Source organism: Stenella coeruleoalba (genome assembly GCF_951394435.1).
Source record: "Stenella coeruleoalba genome assembly, chromosome: 16".
Lineage (NCBI taxonomy): Eukaryota > Metazoa > Chordata > Mammalia > Artiodactyla > Delphinidae > Stenella > Stenella coeruleoalba.
In genome coordinates this window covers 16,083,318-16,096,289 of record NC_137162.1, presented here as the reverse complement: position 1 = coordinate 16,096,289, position 12,972 = coordinate 16,083,318, and the positions used below count along the sequence as shown (strand labels likewise).

The following is a 12,972-nucleotide window of genomic DNA, read 5'->3' as shown; positions in this document are numbered from 1 at the left end:
TCAATTTCGTTTCTTTTTATGGCTGAATAGTATTCCATTGTATATATGTGCCACATCTTCTTTATCCATTCATCCGATGATGGACACTTAGGTTGCTTCCATGTCCTGGCTATTGTAAATGGAGCTGCAATGAACATTTTGGTACATGACTCTTTTTGAATTATGGTTGAAAGCTTCCCTAATGTGGGAAAGGAAATAGTTAATCAAGTCCAGGAAGCACAGAGAGTCCCATACAGGATAAATCCAAGGAGAAACATGCCAAGGCACATATTAATCAAACTATCAAAAATTAAATACAAAGAAAACATATTAAGGGCAGAATTCTTCTTAATGCTGTTTTATTTGTTAGATATACAGCCTAGAAACAAACACTGGACCAGAGAAGCCATAGCAAGATTTCAGACGTGTGTCACAGGGATAAAACTCCAAGCCCGAGTGGTTGAAATCACTGAAAATGGAGTGGGAGTTGAACTCACCGATCTTTCCACTTCTTATCCCAGGATAATTACTGATGTTCTGATTGAAGAACATCTGGTTTTAAAAGCTAGTTCACCATGTAAAGACTTAGTGAAAAACAGTCCTGTTAATAAACATGGTCTTCAAATTGATGCCCCATGGCTTCAAGGTAACATTTTTAAACTGCTATTTAAATTTATGTTATCCTTTGCTTTTATAGGCTGTGAAAATTTTTCTATTCCAAGTGACATGATTTTCCTGTAGAAATAGGCTTTGTGGAAATAGATTAGTAATAAGTAAAGTTAGTTTAATATTTATTGAAACATGGCTTTTTTATTAAACACTGTACTCTTTTTTTTTTTTTTTTTTTTTTGCGGTACGCGGGCCTCTGACTGTTGTGGCCTCTCCCGTGGTGGAGCACAGGCTCCGGACACGCAGGCTCAGCGGCCATGGCTCATGGGCCTAGCCGCTCTGCGGCATGTGGGATCTTCCCGGACCGGGGCACGGACCCGTGTCCCCCGCATCGGCAGGCGGACTCTCAACCACTGCGCCACCAGGGAAGCCCTGTACTCATTTTTAATGTAATTACTTGTCAGGCAGACGTGTATCATACAGCTATGTATCCTTTAAAGTTTGAGTAAATTTTAAGAATTAAATATACTACAGAAATGGAAATATACTACTGAAATATACTATAGGAGCATAATAGTTTAAGGATTCTTATTATAGATTGAACTTTTTTGTAATGCACACCAAAATCCCTCAAATTAAACAGATTGTTTTATGTAAACACAGATTTTCGTTTTGGGAATTTGGGAATGTTGGTATTCAGTAGAATACTAAATGTTATCTTTTTCATGAGAGACCTGTATTTCGTATGTTTTCAGCCACCTCTTCAGCTGAGCAGTGGAGGACAATAGAATTGCCAGTTAATAAAACTGTACAGGCAAGCGTATTAGAAATCGTAAACCCAAACTTGTTTTATGCTCTACCAAATGAAATGCCAGGTAAGAAACCAAACAGAGTTTGAGACACATTTATGCTGGTCTTTTAAACTGTAGAATGAACTTACCTGAATTCCTTAGGAAGTGATGGGGAGAAGAAGGTGATGATTTCTGTTTCACTCATGTTTTAATTGATCATAATAACACTTCAGGAAAATTTAATTATAAAAACATGAATGTGAACATGCCGTGCATTCAGCACCTACTCCACCTGGTCTTGATCATCTACAGCTTTTTATAACAAAGCAGTGTCCTTAATTACTGTATAATTTCTTGTTTAAAAATAGGTACTGTCTGTATTGAATTGTACTTATTACTAAGCTAACCTTCTACAAGCATTACGAGAATTTGAACCAAAACAGTTTAGATACGTTGGAAAAGTACTTCCTAATCAGTCTATAATCACAGTGTTACTGTATCTTAGAAACTTGGAGAAATCTTTTACACTGGCCCTAATCATGAAGAAAAGTAGCATGTAACTATTGACTTTCCTTTTTTATTTCGTGAAAGATTACAATTAAGGCATCTCTTCAGTGTATTTTAGTTTTTTTTTTTAAATTATTTTATTTACTTATTTTTGGCTGCATTGGGTCTTCGTTGCTGCGTGCGGGCTTTCTCTAGTTGCGGTGAGCGAGGGCTACTTTTCGTTCAGGTGCGCGGGCTTCTCATTGCGGTGGCTTCTCTTGTTGCGGAGCATGGGCTCTAGGCCCGCGGGCTTCAGTAGTTGTGGCTCGCGGGCTCTAGAGCGCAGGCTCTAGTTGTGGTGCATGGGCTTTGTTGCTCTGTGGCATGTGGGATCTTCCTGGACCAGGGCTCGAACCCATGTCCCCTGCATTAGCAGGCGGATTCTTAACCACTGTGCCACCAGGGAAGCCCCAGCGTATTTAACTTTATTCTTGCAGTATCAGAGGCTGAGTTAGTGCAAGTTTGCTATTCAAAATAATTTGCAGGTATTTGAAAGCTGAAAAAAATGAAAAAAAAAAGTTTTTTCAAATGGTCAAACCAAGAATTGTGGTGATAACAATAACTGCTCTTAAATTTATCCTCCAGTATTAGGAATAATCAACTTTAAACTGTATAGTGGAGAGCAGCGTCTTAGGATTATTGCATCCTGACAATAACATATGGTATGATGAATTGAAAGTACTTTGCTTCATTTAATTTACTATAATACACTTACTGAAAAGTATACTGAACAGTCGTAAAACTGCAGCTTAATAGAACAAGTTTTTGTAGAATGAACACACTAGAATAGCCACCCTGATCAAGAAATTAGCCCCCCAGTGGCTTCCTTCTTGCCCCCTCCCAGTCTTGCATCCCTTCCCCACAAGGTAACCAGTAGTGGTTTTATCTTTTTTTTGGCTTTATCTATTTTAAAAATATAAATGTATATTTTAATATATATGGGTTCTTTTTTGAGTGGTTAGATTTGACTTTCCTTTTTATATAAATACTTTATTATAAATAGTAGCATTGAAAATTTCTTCACAAAACATTTTCTATATATATTTTAGATCAGGAAAAACTGTGTGCATTGACAGCCGAATTGTTAGAATACTGCAGTGCTCAGAAAAGTCGATCGGCCTATAGACCAAAACTTGGAGATGCGTGCTGTGCCAGATACACAGGTAAGATTCTTTTCTATTCCCCAAACAGTGTTCACTTTAAAATTTAGATTTACAGTTTAAAAATGTATTTCGTTTCCCTCTTCTTTTGTATGACAACTAGATCTACAATTTCCCTCTCTTTCTTCCCAGTAGAAATGTGTCATAATTTTTGTTTAGATAAGTATTCTGTATTACGTTATTAGTTTTGCATAAACAGTATTCACAGCCTACCCACGTAGTTACTATAATTAAATTTTTCTTTTGCAGCCTTTTTTGTTACTAGTGTTCTATATACTTTCACTAATGATCTCCAGTTCTCTGCATTGGTATAAATTCTCTCCATGAATACTGCCTGTACTTTATCAACTTTTATCATATTGTAGGCAGCTCCAGCCTTCTGACACACTCCTATCCAGACTGCTTGTCCTCCAGACCTGAGCTGTCATCCTGAAATTTTCCTTTCACCATCATACTGGAGATTGTTTCAGCACGAACCCCCTATGTTTCTTGGATTTCTCTCCCACCCCACCTTGTTGGCTAGATTTCTCCCTCCCTCATCTCAACTTGTTTTCTGGATCCTTTACTTTTGATTTAATATTTTGGTATATCTATCTCATCCTCTAGAAGCTGAGAAAAGGTACATGTAAGATAAATTTTGTTATCTTTCATGTTTGAAAAAGTCTTTATTCTACCCTAATAGTTACTTGATAGCTTACCTGTAGATAAAATTCTAGGTTGGAAATCATCTTTCTCTTAAAACTTTGAAGACATCGTGGATGTTGCTGGTGGAGAGGTAGATGTCATTCAGGTTCTCCAAACTTTGTACGTATTTTTTTCCTCCTTTCTGGAACTTTTGGTAATCTTTTCATCTCAAGTTTTGAATTTTTTTTTTTTTTTGCGGTACGTGGGCTCTCACTGTTGTGGCCTCTCCTGCTGCGGGGCACAGGCTCCGGACGCGCAGGCTCAGCGGCCATGGCTCACGGGCCCAGCCTCTCTGCGGCATGTGGGATCCTCCCAGACCGGGACACGAACCCATGTCCCCTGCATCGTCAGGCGGACTCTCAACCACTGCACCACCAGGGAAGCCCCTGAATTTTATGATGTGACTCAGCACTGGTTTTCTTTTCACCTTTGTACTGAGCACCCAGTGAGTGGGCCCTTTAGAAATTCATGAGCTTCAGTTTTGAAAATTTTTCCTGAATTTTTTTATTCCTTTCTTTTATTTTCTGCTCCTTTATGAACTCCAAGTATTCTCATGTTGGACTTAAACTCTACTGCTGAATTTCGTTTGCTGTTTTTTTTTCTTTTTTTTTTTCCCAAGAGATTTCCTCAGTTTTCTCTTCCAGCCTTCCGTATTTCATTTTTAATATCACATTTTTGGTTTCAGTAGCTTTTTTTGTTTCTCAAGTGTGTGGTTTTTAATAACTGTCTTGTACTTGCTTCAAGGATGGAAGGTCATTTCTCCGAGGATGTTAATATCATTTTTTAATTTTCATGGTCTTCTCCGTCTTTGGGTCTCTGTTTCCTTGAGTTCCTGTTTGTTTCAGTCTTCTCTTTCATGTCAGAGACTTTCTTCTACTATCTGGTCATCTTTTGCTGTTCATTTATGTAAGGTGAAGCACTGAGAAGCTAATTGGAGGTTCCTTTGTGCACAGGCAGAGCTTGTCTGCTTAGTGGACTTTCCTGTAGGGTGACCTGGCTCTGCCGTTTCACTGGGAACTCCTGATGCCTGTGTCTTGAAGTGCTTTTGCTTGAGACGGTCGTCTCCTCCCTGGAGTGCATAGCTTGCCTGGCAGAGTTCTTGTAAACTCCCTCCTCTGCTCTGCCTCACGTTCCCCAGTCCGTAGTCTTTCTGGTTCGTCCTCTCTGGGGAGGACACTCGTCTTCTGCCCATGGGTAGGAGCAGTTACCTGAAAAGGGGGAATTTTCTAAGCGTTATTAAAACACGTAAACATAAAACTGAGCATTCTCTTTAGCAACTTTAAAAATAGATATTATGTGTAAATGTGTTTATAAACTAAAGTTTATTCACGTGCCTTGGGGAAGCAACTCTGCTTCTGTTATCCAATCCCCATTTCATCTCCACCTTTGCTCCAACTTTTGAATGAGTAGCATCAATTATTGAGCCTTGATTGCTTGGGGATTTGAGATGCAAACTGAGATGTTTCTTGGCTTCTTTACACCCAGCTTTAGTTGAGCTCTGCTAAATCATTTCCACTCACATATTTGCTTTCCACCTTCCACTATTACATTGTCTTCCCTCTTGTTCTCTATCCTTGTGGTTTTAGGCCTTTTTCTATTTAGTTCTATAACTGTCTTTTGAGTAGAATCTGCAAGGAGTATATGTGATGCTCCTATTTAATCTAAACTCCTTGGCGTGAAGTCAGAAATCTTGGTGTGAATTTCTAAGTGAGGTAAATGTAACTGTGAATAACCATCTTAAAGGAGGAGGGCATCATTGAATGTAACTTCTCACCTGAGATTCCTCTGTATTTTCAGGTGATGATTTCTGGTACCGTGCCGTTGTTCTGGGGACATCAGCTGCTGATGTGAAAGTGCTCTATGCAGACTATGGAAACATTGAAACTCTGCCTCTTTGCAGAGTGCAGCCAATCTCTGCCAGCCACCTGGAGCTTCCTTTCCAAATTATTAAATGTTCCCTTGAAGGTACACAATTAAGTCACTTTCCAATTTGGGTGTCTGTGGGATGTTTTTCTTCCTTTTATAGCACGGAGTCTGAAACAAATGAGTATTTTAGGACTTCCCTGGTGGCGTGGTGGTTAAGAATCCGCCTGCCAATGCAGGGGACACGGGTTCGAGCCCTGGTCCGGGAAGATCCCACGTGCCGCGGAGCAGCTAAGCCCGTGCGCCACAACTACGGAGCCTGCGCTCTAGAGCCTGCGAGCCACAACTACTGAACCCACGTGCCACAACTACTGAAGCCCTCAACGCCTAGAGCCCCTGCTCCACAGCAAGAGAAGCCACCGCAATGAGAAGCCCGTACACCGCAACGAAGAGTAGCCCCCGCTCACCGCAACTAGAGAAAGCTCGCATGCAGCAATGAAGACCCAACGCAGCCAAAAATAAAATTAAAAATTTTAAAAAAAGCGTATTTTAAGCAACAGCCCAGATTTCTAAATATCGAGCAGAGTTTACCAAAAAATCTCATACCTTTTATTATTATTTCATTCTCACAAAAATTATGTTCATTTGTTCCATCTTTGTTTTACAGATTAGTTTCAGAGAGTCAAGGCTCAGAGATTCTGGTTTGCCTCAGGTTGCAAAGCTAGTTAAGTGGCAGGGCCAGGGTGAACTGGGGTCAGTCATCTGACGTCTTGTGCGGGAGTCTTTCTGCTTCGTCACAGAGGCTAGAGACATTCAAATGGCACCGTTTGGGGCTACCTTCCTATTCATACCATATCTGCGTATTTATTCAGCCCTTCAGTTGGAATTTGAATAAACGGAACTAAAATGCTAAAGTAGCGTTTTATTCTTACTCCTGGTTTCTTTACCCAGAGGTCCCAGCAGATAATAACACACTGATTTCCTCACAGTCTGCTTTGGTTTTGACTCAGAGAGTTGGAAAATTATCTTTATTATTGTTTGCTTCTACCATTAGAATGTAAGTCCACAAAGGCAGACATTTGTCTGTTTTGTGGCTTCTAGACCTAAACTAGTGCTTGACATAGTAGGGATTGAGGAATATTTATTAAGTTTGATTTTTTTGAATGCAACAGCAGTAGTACATCAAAGCATACCTAAACCTAGCTAAAATCAGTGAGCCTTTTGCTTATTATCCTTAGATAATTTATCTAAATATCATTTTTCAGGAACTTGACGATTAACTCTAATATTCAATTTTTTTCCAGGACCAATGGAATTGAATGGAAGCTGTTCTCAATTAATAATAGAGCTACTGAAAAATTTAATGTTGAATCAGAATGTAATGCTTTCTGTAAAAGGATTTATCAAGAATGTCCACACAGTGTCAGTTGAGAAGTGTTCTGAGAATGGTACTATCAATATAGCTGATAAGCTGGTGATGTATGGTCTGGCGAAAAACATCCCATCTGAAAAGCAAAGTGCTTTAAATAAAGGTATTCTTTTCAAGTTTAATAGCAGGTGTAAGTGTAGCCAAGAACAGATGTGATCAATTTAGTTGACCTGATCCTTCCTTATTCTCCGTGGCCACGTTCCCTCTGTCGTCATCCTTTACAAATCCAGCGGCAGGGTGCTGACTCATGTTGCCACCTCAGAGGAGCCACCTGGAAGGAAGCAGGCCTCCCAGTCCAGATTTTCCTTAGATCAGGCTCAGCAACACTGTTGATAGAATTGATGCTGAGAGCTTTAGAAATGTCAAGCATTCAGAGTAGCTTCCAACTTCCTTTTGATCCTGATCAAAGTGAGAAGAACTCACATATTTGAGAATGGATCTTACTAGTTATTGCATAAGATGATGCTTTGGCAGGCCTGCCCTCAACCGAAAAGAGATATCCCGTGTATGACAGGCAAAAGACCTGAAACCTCGGAGGTAAGGGCACTCATTTGGTAAAACCCAGGACAGGAGTAGATAACATAAAGCCCAAATGAAAAATTAATTGATCAAGTCCTTTGTAGTTGGAAAGGATCTGCCCTGAGGGGCAGATCTGTATATGTTCGGACTGCAGGTTTTGTTTTGTTATATTATTTCTGTTATTTATAGTGCTAGTTGTCTAATGGCTTTTTGCATTTGCTTTTAGAAAAGGTGAACAGGATGAATTGCTGCTGCACAGAGCTACAGAAACAAGTGGGTAAAATTTCCTTAAGTGAAATTATACTCCCACCATTTTTAGGAATGAAATAACACCATTTCTTCTCACCCTCAGGTTGAAAAACATGAACAGATTCTTCTCTTCCTCTTAAACAGTCCAACCAATCAAAACAAATTTACTGAAATGAAAAAATTGTTAAAAAGTTAAGTAAGTTAAATTTGATGTTTTTGCACTTGTGTAACCCCCAGCAGGACATCTCCAGTCATGTTGTCATGACAGAGCTAATGGGGTTGACACCCGTTTTGAGGCTGTACTTTATTCTGCGGTGTAATGATCTGAGGTCTGGCTGTAGTGTTTCTGCTGTCTTTGTAGGTTTTGTTTGGTAAGCTCCCTTTGACACTGCTAGTGGGACTGAGTCCAAGGCTGTCCGGATTGCAGCGTCCTTTACTGTGTTTGACATAGAGACAGCTCTTGATGATATTTGCAGGGACTTGTAAAAATTGTCATGAGGTCAAGCTTAGCCTGAACTTCTTTGTGTCTAGAGTGAAATTAACTCTCCCTTGTAGTACTTCTATAAAAACATTTAGCACTTTTTGTGAAGAGGTTCTAAGAGGCCAGGAACAGAAAATGGGCTGTACTGATAGTATATTTCATTTCAAAACAAAACATACTCTTCCTTTTTTGGCTGTGGTGACTCTAGTGGTTCAAGACTACATTGGTGGATTTTGAATAGTGGTTCCCCTGCTTTTCTATATTGCCTGGGATCCTTTGTTCTAAGGTGGCCCTCGGAAATTGTTTTGTGATCAGTAGCCAGTTAGAACTTCTCATCAAAATGAAGTTGTCCTTCTCACCACTTTGAATTGATAGAATTCTGGCTAAAAGCAAAGGATCTTTGACTTACTCAGTATGTGCACTCTTGCTGGCTAACCTGCAGTTCATATCTGACCATTTGCAAGTAGCTCCCGAGGTTCTCCTGCCCTCTGGGGCTCAGTGGGTGTAGCAGCTCTCAAGGAGGTACCTACTGGGGTCAGACCTATTCTCTACATGATAATGGACAGTTGTTTTGTTTCTGTTTCTAAGAAAGTATGGCTAAGTTCTAAGCTAAATATCATTCATGCAAGATCAAGAGTTTTGATTCTCATGATTTATTTTGAGATGATTTATTTTACTTCACAAGTTTTGGGTTATTTTTAATAAATGCTGACTTGCAGTTACAACTTTCAGTCCTTTCTAATATATTAAGTTTTAATACTGACTGCTGTTATGTGTACCATACTTGAGTTTAAAATTTAATGATACCAAATCATCATATTTCTAATCAAGTTGATTAACTGTATGTGCTTTAATCTTTATATCTGTGCAATAAGCTTTTTTTTTTTCCCATAAGAATATTGAGTGTGTTTGGGTACACAACTTCAGATGAAACCTGTATTTTCTATTGTTTCTAAATAGATTGAAGATATTACTTAAAAAAAAACAAAACACTTGATTTAAAGCATAGTGGTTGAACTGGCTTTACCCCTACTGCAGAAATAAATATAGGTTGTCTACCTTTGAATACCTTATATTTGAGTAGTGCATTATCTAATAGTCACATTTTTTTTTTACATCTTTATTGGAGTATAATTGCTTTACAATGGCGTAATAGTCACGTATTTAATCTTCACAGTGCTCAGAAGATTAAAAGAAGGTAGGCCTCATTTTATAGATGAGGAGGTGAAGGCTCAAGGAGGTTAAGTGGCTGCCCAAAAAACCACACACACAGACTGGAAAGTAGGTCTTATGATGCAAGCTGAGTTCTCCGTACCACCGTTTGCTGCTTACCTGTAGCTGTGCTACAATATCATTTTAGATTAGATCAGTTCTGGATGGCAAGAAACTAAGGGGTTATATTACTAGAAAAAATTACATACATGGTTCCTTAAGCATACTTCCTTCATTGTGGTGAAAATATAGTTGGTTTTGTTTTGTTTTTTCTGGTACGCGGGCCTCTCACTGTTGTGGCCTCTCCCATTGTGGAGCACAGGCTCCCGATGCGCAGGCTCAGCGGCCATGGCTCACGGGCCCACCCGCTCCGCGGCATATGGGATCTTTCTGGACCGGGGCACGAACCCCTGTCCCCTGCATCGGCAGGCGGACTGTCAACCACTGCGCCACCAGGGAGGCCCTGGATAATTGTTTAAATTACTCTTCTTAGAGAAGGATAAAATGTGCTTAAAGTTTCAGTGTTTCATCATCTCTGGAGAAATTTGTTCGTAATTTTATTGTAAAATTGCTAAACTAGGAGTGATGTGGTGATGAGAACATAAAACTCCCTGTAATCTGTTACTCAAAAGTGGTAAGTATTTCAGCATACAAGTTAATAAAATATTTTTTATATTTGGAGGGAGAGCAAACAGCTATATTTTATATCTGTGAAGGGGAGTACAGACAGCTGTATTGGACATAAAGCACTGTTACTGTGGTGGTGAATTTTTTTTAATTGGCAGATTTGACTTAAAGTAATTTCAGTTAAAAATGAATATTTGGTTTACTTTTACTTAAGATAGAAATTAAGAACCATGGTAATTGAGTTTCTATATAAGGCGTAATGATAACTGATTTTTCTCTTGCAGAAACACTCTCAGAGATCAACACTTACGAGAAAGGAAACAGTGAAGGCTTGACTGAGGAGAGAAAGTACAGCATCTTGTGTTTTTGTTTCTTGGAAACTTTTTCTTTAATGACATTTTATGCCTTAATTTTTGTTTGCTTACCACTCTTCTGTCTAGGCGGGGTAGTTTTATTTTTTTCCCTCGATGTTCTTCCCCCCCAAATAAGTCTTGCATAAAAGATTCATACCAAGTGCGTGGGAATATGGGAAGGGATACATAGGGGCTGTCTAGTGTACATGTAACTTTTTATTACTTAAAGGTACTGAAGAAAATATGGCTCTGGGTTAGTATTGGATCAATTTAGTTGATAGACACATGAGTTTTATTTTTTGGATTTTTCTGTATGTTTGATATATTTCATAGTAAAATATGCCCTGCTCTCCCTGTCGCAGTCTGCCTCTTCCACGTAATAAATGTTCTTTGGTTTGTTGTTGCTTGGGTCTCTGCCCTTCTTATCTTGTTCTCTCTGAGGTCATCAGCTTCTTTCTCTCCATGTTGATTCGGATGGCGTTTCCTCTGCCCTTGGGCACAGTCTGCCCTTGGGCTCTCACCCACTGGGTGGGCGGAAGGCACAGATTCTTCTCTCTGTTCCTGCCATCCACAGGTACCTTTCCAATCTGTAGCCACTTAGATGGTTAATGTAGATAGAATTTACATTTTCTGAAGCACAAATATAGTTAACAATTTAAGTTAAAAAGCTAAGTTAGAGTATATATTTTTCTGGAAGCACATACAGTCATCTTAAACTGTAAACTCACATATACAGAATTATGGGCCAGCTGACTTTCCTGCCAGCCTGTAAGTTTCTATTTGGGAATTTTTCCATGATTTAAGTATCAGACTGTGACAGCCTAAGAAGATGTTGTCACCAACTCAAAGAAGAAACTCGACTTTTTTTTTTTTTTTTTGCTTTTACTGGTAATGTGTGTCAGCTTAGATTAAGTGGAGTTTTTCCTCATGTTAAAAGTTGTTCAAACATTGATGTGCTTCTATTAGATAAAAATTTAAGCTGCCCAGTAAAATCCTTTTCCTTCACAGCCAGATTTCCCTTGTGTCCTTATTGCCAGCAGCATTTTGCTAATTTCCTTTTCTTGTTGGCACATACTAGGAGCACTGGACGTTTAGTTTGTTCATACTCTGTTCAATTCCAATCACAATGAAAATGCAAACGAAAACTGGAATCGCAGAATTGTCCTTTTTATTAAGGAAAATTAGGGAAGCAAGTCATGGAACACATTAAAAAAAATCTAAGTTCATCGGATTCCAAGGTTTTATCGTATGGTACATACTGGAAGTTTGAATAGAAACCGTTTAAATTAAATGGAGTTTAATAATAGTTGGTGGTTGAGCTATTTGCCTTGTTCCCAAAGAGAAACTAACGTAATCTATAGTGCTAGTCTCACAAGTAGAGAGATGGGTTAAATGTCTTCTGGATTAATGCAGCATATTCTCATATTCTCGTACTGGACCACCAGATCTTATTTTTGATCTTTCACATTAATTCACATATTTACTGAGCTCCAGCTGTGTTCCTGACACTGAGGTAAGTGACGTATTTTTTGTTCAGTAGGGCCACGTGTGGTCCGTCAACACCTGCCAATCCCAGTCTTGGGGTTCCCTCAAAATACTTAGTTCAGTCATAGATAAGTACTTAACACCTGAGACCATATAATCAAACAGTTATATTCCTTGGCATAGGGCATGCAAATATTGAGACAAATCAGATCCATCGTGCAAGGGATTCTTAACCATGGGTTAAGCAATGAACAGGGGTGGTGGGGGGCAGTGTGGGAAGAGGACATATTTGATGTGCCTTTTTCTTTTGGTAGAATGTTGTTTGCTAGGGCCGCTAGAAATGAAAAAGTTTCAAAATTGTGAACAAGGGTGAGTGATAATCTGAACTCGAGCTCTCTTGCTCCAGAAAACCTGAGGATCCTTCTCAGCAGGGCCTTAAACTGCCGAATTCTAGGTGAGGAATAAAGTCATTGTGATGCCCACCACTCTGAGTCTGCCAGACCAGAGCAGTAAACCAGTAGAGTAACTAGTGGGCTCATCACCAACATGACTGCTGCCTGGATTGGGCCAATCGAGCTCTTCTGGGATTAGCCAAAGAGTGACACCTGGGCTCCTCACCGCTGTGGGTGTTTCTGTAGCCAGACTTGCACCCAAGGAGTGCTTTACTTGTTAAACAGAAGAATCGCAAGGGTGCTTTTTGTTTGCTCTGTTTTTCCAGATGAATTAGAGGGCAACCTGTGGTTCCAAACGTGCAGTTAGGAGTCGTAGGATGGTTTTGTTTGCTGAAATTAAAGAGAGGTTCAGATACGCTAAGACTTCTGCCTATTTGTATGGGGCAGGAGTTGTGGAAGGCTCACCCAGGGAACTGCTAACACTTCCTCTATGCCTGAACATTGTTCAAGTTACCGTTCAGGCACTGTGGTCTAACTTCCCTAGGAAGGTTCTCAAATCTTGGCAGTAGCTTTCAGATAACCTAACACTGGTT

General features: G+C 39.5%; 1 protein-coding gene across 13 annotated transcripts in view; it reads left to right on the top strand.

Annotated features, from left to right (window-relative positions):
- TDRD1 (tudor domain containing 1) overlaps nucleotides 1-10,874 on the top strand; it is a 45,985-nt gene extending 35,111 nt beyond the window's left edge. For 8 of the 13 annotated variants that reach the window (XM_079899365.1, XM_079899370.1, XM_079899364.1 and 5 more), the window contains 9 exons: nucleotides 350-625; nucleotides 1,344-1,463; nucleotides 2,975-3,088; nucleotides 5,567-5,734; nucleotides 6,937-7,164; nucleotides 7,807-7,853; nucleotides 7,933-8,020; nucleotides 9,488-9,508; nucleotides 10,434-10,874. In XM_079899365.1, coding sequence (XP_079755491.1) covers nucleotides 350-625; nucleotides 1,344-1,463; nucleotides 2,975-3,088; nucleotides 5,567-5,734; nucleotides 6,937-7,164; nucleotides 7,807-7,853; nucleotides 7,933-8,020; nucleotides 9,488-9,508; nucleotides 10,434-10,648 — 1,277 coding nt within the window. In that variant the 3' untranslated portion in view covers nucleotides 10,649-10,874. Of the gene's footprint in view, nucleotides 1-349; nucleotides 626-1,343; nucleotides 1,464-2,974; nucleotides 3,089-5,566; nucleotides 5,735-6,936; nucleotides 7,165-7,806; nucleotides 7,854-7,932; nucleotides 8,026-9,487; nucleotides 9,509-10,433 lie in introns of all 13 variants that reach the window. The other 5 variants (XM_079899372.1, XM_079899373.1, XM_079899367.1 and 2 more) reach the window with 4 other exon arrangements.
- Nucleotides 10,875-12,972: the final 2,098 nt, after the last annotated feature.